The sequence below is a fragment of the Aquarana catesbeiana genome, linkage group LG06, assembly GCF_042186555.1.
Source record: "Aquarana catesbeiana isolate 2022-GZ linkage group LG06, ASM4218655v1, whole genome shotgun sequence".
Lineage (NCBI taxonomy): Eukaryota > Metazoa > Chordata > Amphibia > Anura > Ranidae > Aquarana > Aquarana catesbeiana.
This window is the reverse complement of record NC_133329.1, coordinates 343,331,210-343,351,615: the sequence shown is the minus strand read 5'-3', so window position 1 is coordinate 343,351,615 and position 20,406 is coordinate 343,331,210. Positions and strand designations below refer to the sequence as shown.

Genomic DNA, 20,406 nt, shown 5'->3' with positions numbered 1-20,406 from the left:
TTATATCTCCTAATTCTACACGGTTTAGAAGATATTCCCTTTGCATGCAGCCGCTGACGTCAGCGGCACATGCGCTCTGAATGCCCGGCTGAAGGTCCGGCAGACGCCGCCAGACCTTGCCGAGAATACGCGCGGGAGTGACGTCATCGAGGCTCCAGCCACTCACAGCACTGGAGCCGCGAACCCGGAAAAAAACGCAGAGAGCAAAATGTCAGCTCCCTCAGCGTGGATCGGGCTGCGAGACGGGGGCTTCGATCTAAGGTAAGTATTTCATAATGAGCTAGTATGTGGTGCATACTAGCTCATTATGCCTTTGCCTTACAGGGTTTTTTTTTTTTTCTTTTTTTTTTTTTTTTTAGATGTGCGGGTATATAACCGCTTTAATAATTGTGAAGGTGGTTTGACCTGGGCTGAGTTCCTATCATAGAATAGGATGCATCATAGATTCCTTTTATACTTACACTGGATTATGTAATAAGGTCAAATGCCATAATCCATAGCAATTAGCTGGCATTTGTCTTTTTTGTAATACACAGTGCTTTAGCTACATCCTGATTACATTTTGACAAACAGTATCAGGCAGTAAAAGGAGAATAGACAAGGAGTCTGAGTGGGAATTCTTCATCCTGGAGTTCCTGTATCTGCCTATATCTGATTAAAGTGTTTGTTACCCCAACATTTCATATTCCTGATATGTGCCTGCTGTACCATGTACTTGTATGAGAAAGTCTCCTGTTCTGTATGTATTGCTTCCTTTGTGTGAAATACCTGGTGTTCGGATACACTGACAAGTCCACAGGAATCCTGCATGGAACTTTGGATCTGCTGATGACAGGTGCAATGCTTTATAGGCTCCAAGTGAAAAAAATAATAAATGCAAATTTGTTTTTTTTTACCTGCAAAAAGATGTGTATTCATATAATTTTTTTTTTTTTTTTTTTTTTTTTTTTTTTAAAGGCGAACTTATCCTTTAAAACTATTTCAACACAAATAAAGGTTACAGAAAATAAACACATGCTATATCATTTTAGAGGGTTGTTAAAATAAGGTGACCTTTAGGAAAGGTTTTTGAAACCAGTGGATATCATTATGGGATGAATAAGTTGAAAAATATTTTGCATGCATGCACATTCTCTGCTAAATACCTGCGCTGTATAGAAATGGTGAGAAAAGTGAACCTGTACTGCATTGTAAACATTTAGTGAAGATTCCTGCCTAAATGCAGACACCACAATACTGAGACCTTTAATGTGACTGCGGTGCTAGATTAAAAAACCTGGCAGGACTGCTGTTAGAAATCCCAGGGCCCCCCAAAAAATATTAAAATTATTTTTCATTCAAAAACACTAAAGTCATTATTAGTGGGCAGCAGGCAATTACAGGAACGGATTCCCTGTGTGTCTCTTCCTACAGCAGCTTCAAGCTGATGGGAGGGAGAGAAGGAGAAGCCAGCTTTTAGCTGCTGCAGGGAGAGACACTCAGGGGACCAGTTCCTCTAACTGCCCCCCCCCCCCGCTTTACCAATCACCCCCTTTACTGCCCATATCCAATTTCCCTGCTGCCCAGGTCCCCTCTGCTGCCCTTGGCCCCAAACAGGAGGACTGGTGCTATCCCCTTATCAGCGGCCCTGAAACCTGCACTTCAGAATCTTCAGCATCCAACACTTCCAGGGGGGAGTGTCAGATGTCTGGTGCCCTTCTGTGCTCCATGGGTCCTTCTAGCCTCTATGTATCTACAGGACTCAGATATGACATAGGAAACCAAAAAGCTCAAAAGAAAACTAGACATCCGCTACTCCTGGAAATGTTTTAGATGCTGAAGATTGTTTAACTCTCCAAAAGAGAGAAGATCAGTGGGGTAAGTAGATACTCTTTAACCACTTCCTTACTGGGCACTTAAACCCCCCTCCTGCCCAGACCAATTTTTCAGCTTTCAGCGCTGTCGCACTTTGAATGACAATTGCGCGGTCATACAGCACTGTACCCAAATGAAATTTTTATCATTTTTTTTTCCCACAAATAGAGCTTTCTTTTGGTGGTATTTAATCGCAGCTGGGATTTTTATTTTTTGCTAAACAAACAAAAAAATGGAAAATTTTGAAAAAAAAAAAAATCATGTTTCATAGTTTGTTATAAAATTTTGCAAACCGGTAATTTTTCTCCTTTATTGATATGCGCTGATGAGGCGGCACTGGTGGGCACTGATAGGCTGCACTGATGGGCACGGATAGGCACAGTTAAGGCGGCACTGATGGGGACAGATAAGGCGGTACTGATGGGCACAGATAAGGCGGCACTGATGGCCACTGATGGGTGGCACTGATGGGCACTAATAGGTACCACTGATGGGCGGCACTTATGGGCACTGGTAGGTGACACTGATGGGCACTGATAGGTGGCACTGTTGTGGCACTGATGTGGGCGCTGATGAGTGGCACTGTGGGTGCTGATGGGTGGCACTATGGGCACTGATGGATGGCACTGTGGGCACTGATGGGCGACGCTAGTGGGCACTGGTAGGCAGCACTGCTGCCTATTGCTGTGTCACTGGCAGGGGGCACAGATGATCGCCGTGATCGGGACTGATGTCCCTCTCACGGCCACCAGTGATTGGCTTTTTTTTTCCTCACGCTGTCAGCGCGAGGAGAAAAAATAGCCGATTACCGGCTCTGTTTACATCACATGATCAACTGTCATTGGCTGACAGCTGATTATGTGGTAAGGGGTCGGGACCGACCCCTTACTCTGATCTGTGATCAGGCGAGTCTCATAGACTTGCTGATCACCGAGCGCGCCCTGCAGGGGACGACGTCAATGTAGGTCCACGCTGTTGCCGTCATTTGGCAATAGCGCAGATCTGAAGAGGTTAAAGCAGGCCTTTTTTTATCTAGAGAAAGAGTCACTCTAATTGAAAAGTTCTTTTTCTGTGCCCCTCCGTAATTTAGTTTTACGTTATCACTGTGGCTTGACTGTTCTGACTTAATGGATAATCTCCACCAACTGCCATCCTCTTGTTCAATGAAAGCACTCTTAGCAGTCACTGAGGCAGGCCTGGTCAGGACTTAAAGCCGAGCTTCAGTGTTAATTTCGTTGACTAAAACATTTTAGTCAACTAAATGAATATTATTTTAGTCGACTAAAATATGACTAAAACTAAAATGGCATTTTAGTCAAAAGACTAAAATGGGACTAAAACTAAAATGGCATTTTAGTCAAAAGACTAAGACTAAAACTAAATTGAAATTTGACTTCAAAATGAACACTGGTCTGTAGTGCATGTTCATACCTCAACGCCATAATAAATAACATATACAATACGTATATAATGAGTTTGGAAATTGTAGAGAAATGTTAACTAATGCATTACAATTTAATTACTCCTATTAGATTTTAGACTAAAATGAGTTTTAGTCGACTAAAATATACTGGAGATTTAGTCAACTAAATACGACTAAAACAATTGCAGAATACTAAAATGGGACTAAAACTAAAATGCCATTTTAGTCCTAAGACTAAAACCAAATCGAAATTTACTGCCAAAATTAACACTGCAGAGCTTCAGTCATTTTTTTCATTTATCCATCTATTAAATCTTCTGTCCTTCTTGTTTTAACATTGGATAGTAAAACATTTTTTTTTCTGCCAGTAAATACCTTATACAGCCCACTTCCTGTTTCTTGTCTGGTCAGTTGCCTAGGCTTATGACATCATGCACAGATTTCTCTTTCGTGAGTGTTTGCCAGGAAGGGAGGGGGGGAGTCATAAGAGGTCCAATGAGAGCTGCAGAGCTGGAGGTGTGTTTCTGTGTAAATCCAGGAAGTGAACAGACAGCAGCTTTAGCTGCCCACAGTTAAAATGGCTGCAGCCAGATTCAGTGGAGGGAGATTTCTGCAGCATAATTGGCAAGTACAGAATCACAGTTTATATATAATAATATGCAGAGTGGTTAGAGGGAAGCTTCAGAATGGCAAAAGATGTTTTTATTACAAATTATGTGAGCAGACTGCAGTTCCTCTTTAACCAAGAAGATATGGAAAGTCACTCTGCAGCTCCATATTGAAACTAAATCAGAGGTGTACATTGAATATGTTTTTATTGCTAATAAAGGTAATGGCAGGCTTCTTGTAGTATCTGCTCATAGAATGGACTAGTTTGTATGGCCTATTCACACCAAAGCACCGTGTGCATGCATTTCCATGCATTGTCACATGTTGAGGTGCACTGCATTAGGCAGCTATACAAAATGAATGGGCTGCAGCACACCTCGAGGAATGAGAAAATATCTACTCTTTGCATTTTTTGCAGCACAGGGCTCCATGTTTTGTGCTGCACTGCTGTGTGGTGTGAATGGTGTGAATTGCCCCAAATGTTAAAAATTCAAACCAATTCACTTTAGGAGCTGTTGCCATTAACTGAACCAGGTATTAAAAGCATTACAAAAGTATTTTTACCAAATGTATTTAATATTGCTTACTGTTTGTGGCTAACCAGATTTCTATTAGGTTTCATTGTTTTACATTTGACTCAATGATTTTTGGTAGTATGAATGGCATTGATATAGTTGCCCGTGTGTGTACCTTTTTTTTTTTATAAGATTTACACATAATAATAAAGCCTCACATGTGCTTCCTCTTTCAGGCCCACTATTACGAGTTGCGGCAGAATTACTCCGGAGCCTTGGAAGCCGTGAACAAAATCCTGGCCAGCTCTGCAGGCTTCCTTCCTGCTCTCATTAAGAAGATGAATCTACAACTGGCACTGCAAGACTGGGAACAGGCAGTAGAGACGGCTCTAAGGTTCAGTATGCAGCGAACACACCACCAGTGTCATGTGCTTTTGTTTAGAGATATTGAGGAGTGTGTGGGCTGGTGGCATTTTGGTTGTTAGGAAAACACAGAGGAACCAATTACATGAAGTCCCCAAGTTACGAACACAATGGGGACTGTAGGTTTGTTCGTAAGTCGAAGTTTTTCATAAGTCGCATTTGTAAGTGTAACTTCCGGTAGGAACACTGCATTCGTAAGTGTAACGTCCGCCTGTGCATGGATGTGGGATGTTCCGGGCACTTGTTATGTTATCTGGGGCTCTTCTGGCCATGCAGTACATGTAGTACTACAGTATAGGATGTGTCCGGAGGTATCCAGGACCAGCCTGGAGCACAAGTGGCCGGCATTTGAGGCCGTTCATAAGTAGGAGTCGTTCGTAACTCGGGGACTGCCTGTATGGGAAAAAAATAGCTGAACTGATGTTGATAACAATGAGCCAGCAATCTATTGTAGATTAAATATGTTGTAAAAAACATTGTAGACAGTATTTGTGTGCATGATTTACAGCTAAAATGAATGTACCCACCTAAAGCTTTTGGCTCAGTGATTGAACATGTCCATTTGTACCTTTTGCATTGGGCTTCACTGGGCAACTTACAGTTGTGAGAACAAAAAGTATTTTTAACCACTTGCCGACCGGCTCCTGTACATATACAGTGGGGACGGAAAGTATTCAGACCCCCTTAAATGTTTCACTCTTTGTTATATTGCAGCCATTTGCTAAAATCATTTAAGTTCATTTTTTTCCTCATTAATGTACACACAGCACCCCATATTGACAGAAAAACACAGAATTGTTGATGTGTTTGCAGATTTATTAAAAAAGAAAAACGGAAATATCACATGGTCCCTGCAAATTCAGACCAGTTCTGTCAGGTTGGATGGTAAACATTGGTGGACAGCCATTTTTAGGTCTCTCCAGAGATGCTCAATTGGGTTTAAGTCAGGGCTCTGGCTGGGCCATTCAAGAACAGTCATGGAGTTGTTGTGAAGCCACTCCTTCGTTATTTTAGCTGTGTGCTTAGGGTCATTGTCTTGTTGGAAGGTAAACCTTCGGCCCAGTCTGAGGTCCTGAGCACTCTAGAGAAGCTTTTCGTCCAGGATATCCCTGTACTTGGCTGCATTCATCTTTACCTCGATTGCAATCAGTTGTTCTGTCCCTGCAGCTGAAAAACACACCCACAGCATGATGCTGCCACCACCATGCTTCACTGTTGGGACTGTATTGGACAGGTGATTTGTACATTTAAGTGGGCGGCATGTACAGGTAAAGCGACATACCCATACGTCATTTTGCTTGTACAGACACAATGCGCCCACAGCTAGCTATTCCTTTCTCAAGCATGTTGAGAAAGGAATGCGGCCATTCATCCACCAATGGCTAGCTGATTCTGAAACGCGTTGCATACGTGTGACGTCATTGCCGGGCGCCGCGCTGTGCTTGCTCCCCAAGCCTCGTTTTGACTCAACACACGGCCGTGTTTTTTCTAACATCACCGAGGCGCTACCACTTAGTGCAGAGCCGCAGCGCGGCCAGCCAGCAGCCCTGGCGTCCCACCCCCTCCTTTGGAACCCTTATCCTTGTCTTATGGACACCATCTGTCCCCATCAGACCAGGATATGAACTAGACTGGACCGCTGAAGGAGACTGCACCGTGCTGTGCCATCCCACCCTTCCCTCTCTGGATTTGATGTGGAGCCAACGAGCTCACGCGCAGAAGCAAACGCATACGTGAGTAGCGCCCGCATATGAAAACGGTGGTCAAACCACACATGTGAGGTATCACCGCGACCGGTAGAGCGAGAGCAATAAATCTAGCCCTAGACCTCCTCTGTAACCCAAAACATGCAACCTGTAGAATATTTTAAACGTCACCTATGGAGATTTTTAAGGGTAAAAGTTTGACGCCATTCCACGAGCGGGCGCAATTTTGAAGCGTGACATGTTGGGTATCAATTTACTTGGCGTAACATTATATTTCACAATATAAAAAAAAATGGGCTAACTTTACTGTTGTCTTATTTTTTTATTCAAAAAAGTGAATTTTTTTCCCAAAAAAGTGCGCTTATAAGACCGCTGCGCAAATATGGTGCTAAAAAAAAGTATTGCAGTGACCGCCATTTTATTCTCTAGGGTGTTAGAAAAAAAACAATATATAATGTTTGGGGGTTCTAAGTTATTTTCTAGCAATAAAACCTGTTTTAAACATGTAAACACCTAAAATCCAAAACGGTTTTTAAAAAAAACTGTTTTGGTGGCTGCCCTGACTGACCCCTGCTATATCTATCCCAGTATGCATGTATGAGTATATACATACATTCTACTAATTTTGCTTTTGGACTATTGGGTTCCACACTAAGGTATCTGTGCATTGCGACTTTTTACTTGTTGTATATTTTCTCCATGAATGGAAAGTGTTCTCTGATTGGACAAGGTGAAGAGGCAGGGCAGCGATGGCACAATCGCCACCTCGTCCAATCAGTGAATGCTTTGCATTTGTTAAGAAAATGTAAAGTGTTCTCTAATTGACCCCCATTGGGTCATTCCGAGTGAGCAACCTTCTGTGTTAGGCCCTGGACCTGGAAGCTAATGGTAATCATTATAGTATCGGTGCCTACTACAGTGATTTCCAACTTCCACAGGGATCAGCCAGGTATGACACATGCACACTTACATATCATGTAACTATGTAATCTTCAGCTTTAATAAAATGACATATTGTTTTTATGCGTTTTTTTTTTTTTTTTTTTTTTTTTTTCAAATGAAACATCTCAAAACAGGGGTCTTTTCAACTGCATGTTCACCACACACAAGAATGGAACTGTGTATTAGCCATTTTACACTAGGTGTCGCTCTACTGTTATTATAAGAAGCTGAAATGTAAAATGCTGCAGATTGCATCCTAAAGTGTGTGTACATAGTAGTAGTATAATGGTAGAATAAATAGGAGAATCCATTAAAATGCTGTGAAGTACTCCCAGGTTATTTGTGGACTGATGTAATAGAACTGTGTACATACTGGAATCCCTGAGCTGTCTGGAAAGCTGCCACTGACTACCTGTCTGTGTTCTGGTGTCCACTGGCATTGTAGCTTAGTCAGGGGAAGGGCGTCATGCACCCTCTTTTACCCAAGGGCACTGCGTTTAGGGATTGTGATTGGCCGCTAAGGCCTGATTGCTGTCATGCCTGTAAGTATACATGCCACAAGGGGAGGATATTTATTTACATTAAATACATGTAAATAAAATTTTTTATATATATATATATATATATATATATATATATATATATATATATATATATATATATATATATATATATATATATATATATATATATTATTTTTTTTTTTTTTTTTTTATTTACATGTATTTAAAATGCTTTGAAAAAATTATGAATAGTATTTAAATTAAATTCTTCTGAACTTTAAAAAATGTAATATTTTAAAAAAATAGCAGCCAGTAAGCAGTGTTCATTGTGCTCTGGTGTAATAAACCAGCCTGTATATCAATCAGCAGGCAGTCATATGGACACCAGAATGGCAGATGAGTCAGTATTCACTCCATAGAAATAATTACTCTGCTGTGCTTTTGTCTCTTTTTTTACATGAATAGTTTTAACCAAGTGATTCCCAAAGCAGAACGGTTTTCAGCATGTGCAGGTCGCAGGATAATACGGACTGAACTGAACTTCCCTTCAGTCTTGCACAGTTGTACAGGCTTCTCTCCTGTATTTAAATTGCTTACTGTGATCTCACTGCACACTGTGAGCTTCTCACAATGTGTAATAGAAGCTGCATCAAGCTTGCTTTATTTCCTGGCTGGAGAACATCCACCATCATCTAGCGCTTTCCACCCCAGGCTTACTGTCCCTGCCCCCCCCCCCCCCCCCCCTTTCATTTATTACATTTCAATTCTTTCAATAGTGGAGGCTTAGAATCAAATGAGAAGAACAGAACCGTCTTTGTCCTGGCATCATCCAGGGTCACCTACTTCCTGGACAGAGATGCTGGTTCAGTGAATACACAATCATATAAATACTGCTGCCTGTGTGTACAATCGTTTCTGGCTGTGTTCATAAATGTTTGACACAGAGTAGCCCCTGCTCCAGCCTCTCACCTTGTACAAAGTTAATATGTTGCAGTCTTGATTACTGGGGAAGAGTAGACAAGGCTGCATTCACACTATAGTGTTTGCACTCATTTATCAAGCATGCAAAAACTGCATGCCGTGCTTGTGGTACCATTCATTGTTAATGGTGCTCCAAAAGTGGCAAGCAGATGCTCATTTTTTCGCTTGAGAAACGCATGGATGAAGAATCAGTAAATAAACACTTGTTTAAAAAGCATGCAAAGCTCAAAAAGGCGCATAACCTATTTTCCCGCATTTGTTGCACATAAGGCAGACTCTTGCTTGGCGCATCACAGTGTGATTGGGACCTAAGAGCGCGTTCATTTTTGCAGAGCTCTGCGCTTGGTGTGAGAATAACTAACTGGATATCAGCCTTTTATTTCTGACTTTGATGCATCTGTAAACCAAGCAGTTAAATCCTGCTCTGCTCTGCTGGGGCGGCTCAAAGTTAAAGTTAAATGTCTCTGTCATGTATCATACACCCACATATAACGCACACAACATGTCATGTAAAGTTCCAGATTGGTAAGGTGCTTTGATAATGTAATGTGTGGTAGTGTGAGAAGATCCCTATGCAAGGCTAAAGCTGAATTACAGGCAACTGCTTAAAACAACCCTTAATCCATTATTATGTTTTTAAATTTTTTTATAATTATCTGGATATTAGTGCAAATACGACACCCTGTCTTTATATTAGATCCCAATAATCCCAAATGTAGCAGTACTCAGACTGGGAAGGGGAGCTCTCTGATCAGATCACAACACTTTTTTTGCACACTACAGAAGTTTCCTAATAGCTGGGGACATCGTGGTTGTATGAGGGACTGTGTGGCTGCAATTATATTGAAGGTTCTTAGTTTATTAGTAGGCTGAAAGCTGCTTGTAGGCTTTTCACTGTATACAGGTCACAACAGTGTTAATTTTGGCAGCAAATTTCAGTTTAGTTTTAGTCTTAGGACTAAAATGGCATTTTAGTTTTAGTCCCATTTTAGTGTTCTGCAATTGTTTTAGTTTTAGTCATATTTAGTCGACTAAATCTCCAGTACGTTTTAGTCGACCAAAACTAATTTTAGTCATCTAAAATCTAATGGGTGTAATTAAATTGTAATGCATTACTTAACATTTCTCTACAATTTCCAAACTCATTATATACTGCTGGAGTGAAAATCTAATATGTTATTATTTATGGTATTGAGGTATGAATATGCGCTAGTTAATTTTGAAGTCAAATTGCAATTTAGTTTTAGTCTTAGTCTTTTGACTAAAATGGCATTTTAGTTTTAGTCCCATTTTAGTCTTTTGACTAAAATGCCATTTTAGTTTTAGTCATATATTTTAGTCATCTCAATTGTTTTAGTTTTAGTCGACTAAAATAGAATTCATTTAGTCGACTAAAATGTTTTACTCCTTTTAGTCGACAAAATTAACACTGGGTCACAGTGCTTTTAACCACCTCAATACCAGGCACTTACACCCCCTTCCTGCCCAAGCCAATTTCCAGCTTTCAGCGCTGTCACTTTTTAAATGACAATTGCGCAGTCATGCTACACTGTACCCAAACTAAATTTTTATCATTTTGTTCCCACAAATAGAGCTTTCTTTTGGTGGTATTTGATCACCACTGCGGTTTTTATTTTTTGCTAAACGATTGAAAAAAAGACCGAAAATTTTGAAAAAAAAAAAAAGTTTTTCTTTGTTTCTGTTATAAAATTTTGTAAATAAGTAAGTTTCCTCCTTCGCTGATGGGCTCCGGCGCTGTGATTGGCCGGAGCTGCAATGCCGCGGGAGCCGTCGTTCACACCACGTGGCTTGGAAAGAACGCTACCCGTGCCCGTTCCTGATGATGTCACTGGCTGCAAGTAATGTAAATGGCTCCTAAAGGGTATACATTTAAAAAATATTTTTACTATCTATAAGTAAGCCTTATTATAGGTAAATGGCAGCAGAGGAAGTTTACTTCCCCTTTAAGACCTGAAATTCCTAAACCCTTCCTCTGATTTGGATGTACATACCCTCAAATTTAAACCTGAGAGTGTGCACTTTCAACCCATATGCATTATATAACTAAAGCTTGAATATGTTTTGTTAAATACCTGAGAAAAAATGTAAATTGTGCTTTTGGCCAAATATATGTGGCCCTAATGCCCTGTACACACGATCGGACATTGATCGGACATTCCGACAACAAAATCCATGGATTTTTTTCCGACGGATGTTGGCTCAAACTTATCCTGCATACACACGGTCGCACAAAGTTGTCGGAAAATCCGATCGTTCTGAACGCGGTGATGTAAAACACGTACGTCGGGACTATAAACGGGGCAGTAGCCAATAGCTTTCATCTCTTAATTTATTCTGAGCATGCGTGGCACTTTGTGTGTCGGATTTGTGTACACATGATCGGAATTTAACCGATCGGATTTTCTTGTCGGAAAATTTTATAGCCTGCTCTCAAACTTTGTGTGTTGGAAATTCCAATGGAAAAAGTCCGATGGAGCCCACACATGGAATTTCTGACAACACAATCCGATCGCACTTTTTCTGTCGGACAATCTGACCGTGTGTACAGGGCATAACTGTACATTTCCCATGATGCTCAACTGTACTGCAGAGTGCATAAGCATCATGGGAAATGTAGTTCCAAAACATCTGGGGTGCCAAGGTTTGCCATCACTGCCCTAGACCATATACCGTACATACTATGCAAATGGACACTTCGCTAAGTGCTAAAAAAAAAAAAAAAAAAAGATAAATCAAACACCAGAATGGCAAAGCTGCACTCAAAAATACAATTGCTTTAAATACCATTAACCTAATATTGTTGCGCTGTGCATAATAATACTACCAAGTTGTGCAAAACAATAAATGTGTCAATACATAGATAATAAGTATCAAAATATTTTTTTTAAGAAAATTATGATCACCAAAAACTAAGTAGTGAAGACCATAGAGTCCATATAAAGTAAATTGTCCATAAACATATAAATTAAATGTGAAAACAAATTAATGCCAATCATATCCTTTAAACCAATCATGCGTGACCAGTGAACCTACCACCAATATTCACACAGCCTCTTACCAGATCATTAGACCCCAAATTATAGGTGGTCTAACAAAGTGTAAAGCTGCATGGATCTCATCTCATGGATCTGTTTGTGTATGGAACACATGCGGTATCCCAATGTTATACTCCACTCCAGTCCTCCTTCCTGCTCCGTATACAAGCTGGGCCAGAAGAGATAAGACTCCAAATAGTGTGATACCGGGGGTTTGAATCTTATTTACATGCTTGTCCCATTGGATAATTTCCCACGAGTTTCCTGATTGGCTCTCGAAGCTGTGTACTAACAATCAGATTGTCGCACGATCACTCCGAAAATCAATATTTTTTTGTACCATTTTCTGATCGTGTATACTAGGCTTTATGCCTCGTGCACACTGCAGCTTTATAAAATTTTCTGCCAAAGCCCCTGAACACAGCTCAGCAAAAGCCTATGTGTCCATGCGTACATAGACTTTTACCAGGGTTTATGAGCCGCAGTGTGTTTAGAGACTGGAGAATGAAGTTCAGGAGAGGAGAGTTCTTGCAGAAAAACATGGCAATGAAATGAATTAATGTCTAAGCGCTTGATGCTGCTAAACAAACATTTACCAGAGTCCAGCATTTTTCTGCTGCCAGGAGAATGACATCTAGGGAACATCCAGTTTGCATGAGGCCTTGGATTAGGTTAAGGGGCTAGGGTGGGATAAAGTGTGTTTTTCTTTTCTGTTTTTATCTTTATTTTTTTTTTATTTATTTATTTTTTATTATAAATCCAGAACTTGTCTTTTAAAAAAATCCACTGCAGATATTGGTTAGATAATAGACTTGCTCTGATCTGTATTGGAAATTACAGGGAAATATTGGCCAGGTCATTATGTCATCCACACAAAAAGATTTCATTAAATCTTTAATTTTGCTTCAGACCACAAACCAGCCAGCAGCCAATCAATTATTAGAGTCTCTACAATATTGTGAAGAAGTGAATTCTGGAATCTGATTGGGTGTTGTGATAACAGTTGTCAGTATAGATTATTATTGTTTGATCACTTCTACACAACTCATATGTTAAAGACACTTTTAACCCCTTCATGACCAATGTCAAAACAAACTTAAGGGGGTTGTAAAGGCAGAAGGTTTTCTTTTTATCCTAATGCATGCCATGCATTAAGATAAAAAGCCTTCTGTGTGCAGCAGCCCCCCTAACACTTGCTTGAGGTCCCTCTCTGTCCAGCTTTCTCAACGAATGTCTCAGCAGTCCCAGATTCTTCTTCCTGATTGGCAGCAGCACAATTGGCTCCTGCTGCTGTCAAAGTCAGCTAGCCAATCAGGGGAGAGAGGGGGCCGGGGCGGGGCTCAGTGTCTGAATGGACACAGGGAGCTGTTACTAAGCTCAGGTGCCCCCATAGCAAGCTGCTTGCTGTGGGGGCACTGAGGAAGAGGGAGGGACCCAAGAGGATCCCGGCTGCTCTTTGAAAATCCACTGCAACAGAGCAGGTAAGTATAACATGTTTATTATTTTTATAGGAAAAAAAACGAACCTTTACAATCACTTTAACACCCAAACCCAAACAGCTTTGACATGTAATCGTAAAACTGTATATATCATCCCAACTATTTAGTGTATGTAGCCAGGTGGAATATACCTTTTTTTTTTTTTTTTTTTTTTTTTTTTTCAGGTCAGATTGGGCTTTCATTTCATGGTAACTAGTAGGGCTGCATCTAACAAATATTTTCATAATCGATTAGTTAGCCGATTATTGTTTCGATTAATAGGTTAATAAGCTTTAAAAAAAAAAGTGTGTTGTGTAATTTAGTTAACCACATGTCGACCAGCTGCTGCAGTTGTACAGCAGCAGAATGGCACGGTCTTGATCACCGCCGGGCTCCCACGATCGCTTGGGGCACATGGAGAACCCGGAACTGTGTGTGTAAAAACACAGTTTCCGGTTCTCTGAGGGGAGAACTGACAGAAGGTCTGTTCATACAAAGTATGAACAGACAATCTGTTGGCTTCCCTGCACAGTCCACATCCCCCTTCAGTTAGAATACTTCCTAGGACACACATTAACCCCTTCACTGTCCCCTAGTGTTAACCCCTTCACTGCCAGTGGCATTTTACAGTAATCAATGCGTTTTTAATCGCACTGATCGCTGTATTAATGCCAATGGTCCCAAAAATATGGCAAAATTATCTCACGTGTCCGCCATAATGTCACAGTTACGATTAAAAATCGCAGATCACTGCCATTACTAGTAAAAAAAAAATTATTAATAAAAATGCCATAAATCTATCCCCTATTTTGTAGACCCTATAACTTTTGCGCAAACCAATCACTATACGCTTATTGTGATTTTTTTTTTTTTTCACCAAAAATATGTAGAATACGTATCGGCCTAAACAGAGGGAAAAAAAATGTTTTTTTTTATATATTTTTTAGGGATATTTATTATAGCAAAAAGTAAAAATTAATGCGTTTTTTCAAAATTGTCGCTTTTTTTTGTTTATAGCGCAAAAAATAAAAACCGCAGAGGTGATCAAATAGCACCAAAAGAAAGCTCTATTTGTGGGAAAAAAAGTATGTCGATTTTGCTTGGGAGCCACGTCGCTTGACCGTGCAATTGTCAGTTAAAGCGACGCAGTGCCGTATCGCAAAAAATGCTCTGGTGTTTGGCGAGCCAAATGGTCCGGGGCTTAAGTGGTTAATATGTAAAGTTTTAAAAAAAGGCAATTTATTCTTAAGTATCTCTATGCAGTGGTAAATATAAATAACTATATGGTTAGGGAGCAAAATATCTAATCCACTCTGAGAATAACAGACAGAAGAGATATACTGTATATACTATTAGAGGAGATATATACTGTATATGCTATTAGATGATATATACTATTAAAGGGTGAATCTGGTAAATATCATCAGACTCAGAGATGACATTTTTTTGTTTAAAAAACAATGTATTCCTTCAAAAAAAAAAAAATGGCATTTTAAGAATGTTCGTTCGATTTTCTAATCGTTAGTGGGGTCAAATCGTTCATTTTCAACCACGGTGACAATTGGAAATAATAGAAAACTTCTTGGTCAAAGGAATTTTCAGACGGTCTATGTGGTTTTCGTTCCGTTTGAAAACAGAATGTTAAAAACAAGTGAAAATTTCAAACATTCTTTCATTCAGCGAATGTACAAAGATTTTTTGTCTCAATATTCTCGTCTGAAAATTGATCTGTGTGGCCAGCATAAGGCTCGGTACACACCTATGCAGTTTGTGTTTGACATGTTTCTGAAGTGCTTTTTCCTGGGCGTTTTGATTTTTGCACATGTGATTTTGCTGCGATTTGCGTTTTTTGCATTTTTTTTTTTTTTGGCCAATTTGTTTTTGGGCAGATTAAAAAACACAAATTGCTGCAATAAAAGCACTACATGCTTTTCTGCAGCTTCTCCATTGAAGTATATAGAACCAAAAAAGCACTGTTTTGTGTTTAAAAAAAAAAAGTCCCTGTTGCAGCGGCTGAAAAAAAGCATAGATGTGAACATGTCCTATAGGAAACCATGTAAATGAATTGTAGTGCGTTTCTGCAAAAAGCACCAAAAAACACATAGGTGTGAACCAGGTCTAAGACGTTTAGTAGCATAATGGGGTTAAAAAAACTAAAATTAGCCCTTTATAGTACAAAAAAAAGCAGATAATCACTACTGTAAGGGGTTCATTTTTTTTACTGTAGAACTGTGAAAGTAATATATTTACAGTAGCGGTTATTTGCTCTTTTTGTACTATAAAGGGCTCATTTTAGTCTTTTTAACCCCATTATGTTACTGGCCGATTAATCCATTATGAAAATAGTAATCGATTAATTTCATAATTGACTAGTTGTCGATTGAACGATTAGTTGTTTCAGCCCTAGTAACTAGTAATGGATATCTCCTGTTTTTGTTTTTTATGAAAGGAAAACTGTCCCAAAATAGTAAAAAAAAAATTTTTTTAAACTTTTAGCTGTATATTTTTATGCCATTACCATGGCCCACTACCAGAAAAACAGCAAAATAAATTTTCCTACTCCCGAGGATCACAGTGATGGCAAACGTGTGTGTAATTTGGTCTTTGAACCTTTAGTGAGGCCAATTAACAATATTGAACTTTTTTTTTTTTTTTTTTTTTTTTAACCTAAACGCGCTGACCTGACACTAACACTGATACTTAGGCCCCTTTCACACAGGGCACGTCCGTCTTGATAGACTCCGCATGCTCAGGGAGGATTGCTCCGTTGATCTCTGCTTTAGCAGATGACAGATCCCTCTCTGCTCACTGTGCTGAGACAGACCTGTCAGAGCCCCGCTCTCCTCTATGGGGAGATCGGATGAAAACGGACTGCCTGTCCATTTTCATCCGATCCGCCAGACGGATGAAAAAAAGGACCTTCATTCGCCTGGATTTGGCGAACCGGATCTGATCGGATAGTGGCAGATGTCAGCGGACATGTCACCGTTGACATCCGTCTCTCCATAGAGGTGAATGGAGAGTCCAATCAGACCCGCCTGAAAAACTGACATCTCTGCACCATGGTGTGAACGAAGGCCTCATTCACACCTGGCTGTTGTTCTTATGCACAGTTTTATGCACGACAGCATAAGGCATGGACTACTCAATGCATGACACATGCGCTTCTGTGCCTTTTTTTGGGCAGCGAGCCTTGTGCGTTTTTTGTTTTTTTTTACTGTGAGTTTTGGCATGTCTATTACCCACAATTGGGGTGCCACTAAGATAGGACTGCAAACGATTTTGGCACATTTTTTGCATGTTTCTGGGAACGCGCACAGAAACGTTTACATTTCTGTACACATTCCCAGAACGTGCAGGTATTAATAGGACCTTAGCATGGTGCAAAAGATACAGTGTATATTTTCCTTCTCACTAGAGGAGAAATCTTTTGTTTCTCATCTACACAGAGGAGAAACAACACTGCGGTTGGCATTAGACTATCAGTCACAGTAATGATGACTGTGATTGGCTAGGCTTATCTGCCTCCTGATTACTTATGGCTCATCTCAGTGCTGGGAGTTGTGATCAAGCATGCCTGCCAGCAACAAGACACAGGAATACAATAGCACAGCGAGGGAGATCCCTGCATCACATTGCTTTTGTGGATGTGGGAATCTGTGCTTTTTTTTTTTTTTTTTTTTTTCAAGCCCACTGGTATATGGGTTGTATACCCAGCTTTTAGATCTACCAATGATTATGCATGAGAGCCTGACTAGATACAAAATGAGTGGATGCTTTGGCTAGGATTTCTACTACATGGTGTTGGTAGATCTAAAAGGAATTGAATACAGATAGCAGATTGCATGATCCAGCTTTTTCAATCACAGTAAAAGTATGAGAGTATGTGCGGACTGCAATTAGGGTGGGGGCATGCCATAAAGGACAACTTGTCCCGAATGTACAGTTGTCCTTTAAGCACTAGCTTGTCTCTAAACCAACTGCAGCTTCACCTAGATCAGGTATTGAGAAGGAAATAGCACAACATGGAATCATGCCGTAAGAGGCTGCAGTGCTGCACAGAAAATCACAAGTGCATTGCTGAAAGTAGGCACATTGGATTTTGTAACATATAGGGGGACAGTATCCTTTAAGTATTGATTTATAGTTGTTGCCATGTGTTGATGTTTATGATTTGGTTATGTATATTGGTTGTCAAATATACTATAGATCCTGTCTGTGGAAGCTTGTGGCACTTATAAATGGGTATCATTATTTTCTCTTAGATTTGTAGTGAGTATAATTCTTATTTCTTCACACAGGTTGCTGCAGAAGGATAATCATAATTTGGAGGCAATTAGGATTCTGGCTCTTCATTATCTGTGTAGAGAGGGAAATGTGCATGAGGCAAGTTTTTTTTTTTTTTTTTTTAATGTTTAAAGCCTAAACTAAACCCTCTATTGCTGTTATATCTTTAATAAAGCTATCCTGTTTTGTAAAAGTAATTATAAAAAAGCCCACATTTAAGACTGTCACATGTTACACCAAAACTGTCTCTGTGTTCTGTGTTTTTATTACTTTTTGACACTTTTTTTGGTGAATGGGTAGGCCTCCAGATTCCGATAAGCTCCCCGCCCACAGACCTCCACAGCCCAGGGTTGTGGGGATGAGACCCTTGACAAGGTGCTTTTTGGTGGGGGGGTGAGAGCCCTGCCCCAAAGCACCCACCCCCCATGTTGAGGGCATATTAACTAGAATGGTTCAGGTGGGATCTGCCGGGCAGCATGCACGGATATGAGTCTGGTATATATTTTGGGGAACCCTACGCCATTTTTTATTTATTTTTTTATTTTGGCATGGGGTTCCCCTTAAAATCCATACCGGACCCCGAAGGGAACCTGCTGACAGCTGAGTCGTCCGTTGTTAAGGACTCGGCGGCCGGCTCCCCGGTCCGATCCTTAGCAGCCAGCTCAATGAGGTAAATTAACTTATGAAAAAATGCAGTGATTACCGCACAATCGAAAAAAACAGCACATTCGTTATTTAAAGCAAAATTCTTAATGAATTGCACTTTCACAACTGATTTACCGCAAGCGTTCTTTTATTGCTTTTTATTCAATGTTATGTAACCTCTTAATGAATTGACCCCAATGTCTAAGACCACACAACCTTTATTGATAAAATTAGTTCACAGTAAAAAAACAAAAAAAAACCAGAACAGCCAATGTGTTTTGGAGCGAAACAAACTTCTTCAGGGCTTAGGTATTCTAAATGATGAGGCCCTTACCATGGCATCTTCACCATCAATGATTCATACTGGTTTTACAAAAATCTTGCATCTGTGCAACATAGAAATGTCTGTAATGTGAGATTTTCTTTCACTTCCTATGTCTGAGATGTCTGTACAAGAAACGGGACAGGGGATCATTTGTCAAGCAATAAAAAAAGATCCAATGCCGTGTACACACGGGCGGACTTTTTGACCAGACTGGTCTGACGGAACGAATCCGTCGGACAATCCGACCGTGTGTGGGCTTCATCGGACCTGCAGCTGACTTTTTCGGTCGAAAATCAGACGGACTTTAGATTTGGAACATGTTTCAAATCTTTCCGCCGGACCCAGTTCCTATCGAGAAATCTGCTCGTCTGTATGCTAGTCCGACGGATGAAAACTGACGCTAGGTCAGCTATTGGCTACTGGCTATCAACTTCCTTATTTTAGTCTGGTCATACGCCATCACGTACAAATCCGTCAGACTTTGGTGTGATCGTATGTAGCCAAGTCCGTTCGTTCGAAAGACCGTCGGACCTTTGATGCCGAAAAGTCTGCCCTTGTGTACACGGCATAACCCTTCCCTAGTCTACCAAAAATTTGTTTACGTCTGTGTCCCCTTGGGGAGTTTTCTGTCACATCCTAGTAAGTGGAAATGTCTCCAACAGGGTCAAAAAAATTTTTTGATAGACGCGCTATACCTTCCCCACTGGTCAAAAATGACAGAGAAGGGCTTTAACCTCTATGTATGCAAAGACTGTATTAATATAATGATAGCAAACATAATATGGTCTGCTTTGTGCTTTTTTACATTTTTTTTCTGCAGGCAACAACAAAACTGGGGGATCTTATAAATGCTTTGGATCGCTTTGAACCACACAATGCTCACCTCTATTACAGTATGTCTTTGGCTTTTAGTAGAATGGTAAGGGTTACATTTCCTACTTTCTGCTCAAATGGAATTGCTTTGTTGTGTCTTCATTTCAGTTTAAAAATGTCTTGCTTATTCTACTGATTATTTAACCCCTTAACACCACCTCCTGGCGGCCCTTTGAGTGGGTCTTAAAGCCCTGGAGGCAGTTGTATCAAGTCATTGGCTCTCACATTAATCACATAATCAGGAGCCCGTCCTGCTGGCTCCTGATTAGAAGCCTTGACTGAGAGCTGTTGGTGACAGCTCGGTCAGTGTGCTGGGAGCGTGCAGTGAGTGCGCCCTCAGTACACCCTTTCATGCCACCTTAGACTTATATGTGCAGCAGCTAGGTGTTAAAGCTTGTAATCCTTGCTGCTGCATATATACGTTAAGCAGTTGGCAAGAGGTTAAAGAAGCACTCCTGCTAAATTTGCATAGCTGCCAAAGTGGACACCTGTATTCTTTATAAATTTTTCTTGTTTTTTAAACACTTTAGCCCCGGAAGGTTTTACCCGTCTTCATGACCAGGCCATATTTTGCAATACGGCACTGCATTACTTTAACTGACAATTGTGCGGTTGCCCGAAGCTGTACCCAAATAAAATTTGTCCTTTTTTTCCCACAAATAGAGCTTTTTTTGTGGCATTTGATCACCTCTGCTTTTTTTATTTTTTGTGCTATAAACAAAAAGAGACAATTTTGAAAAAAAAAAAAAATTTTTTTTACTTTCTGCTTTAAAACATACCCAATAA

At 40.2% G+C, this 20,406-nt stretch overlaps 1 protein-coding gene across 1 annotated transcript in view; it reads left to right on the top strand.

Annotated features, from left to right (window-relative positions):
• TTC21B (tetratricopeptide repeat domain 21B) overlaps nucleotides 1–20,406 on the top strand; it is a 134,067-nt gene that overhangs the window by 20,440 nt on the left and 93,221 nt on the right. Inside the window, exons 6-8 of the mRNA XM_073633965.1 lie at nucleotides 4,638–4,795; nucleotides 17,792–17,876; nucleotides 19,568–19,666. Of these exons, the coding sequence (XP_073490066.1) occupies nucleotides 4,638–4,795; nucleotides 17,792–17,876; nucleotides 19,568–19,666 (342 nt within the window). The remainder of the gene's footprint in view (nucleotides 1–4,637; nucleotides 4,796–17,791; nucleotides 17,877–19,567; nucleotides 19,667–20,406) is intronic.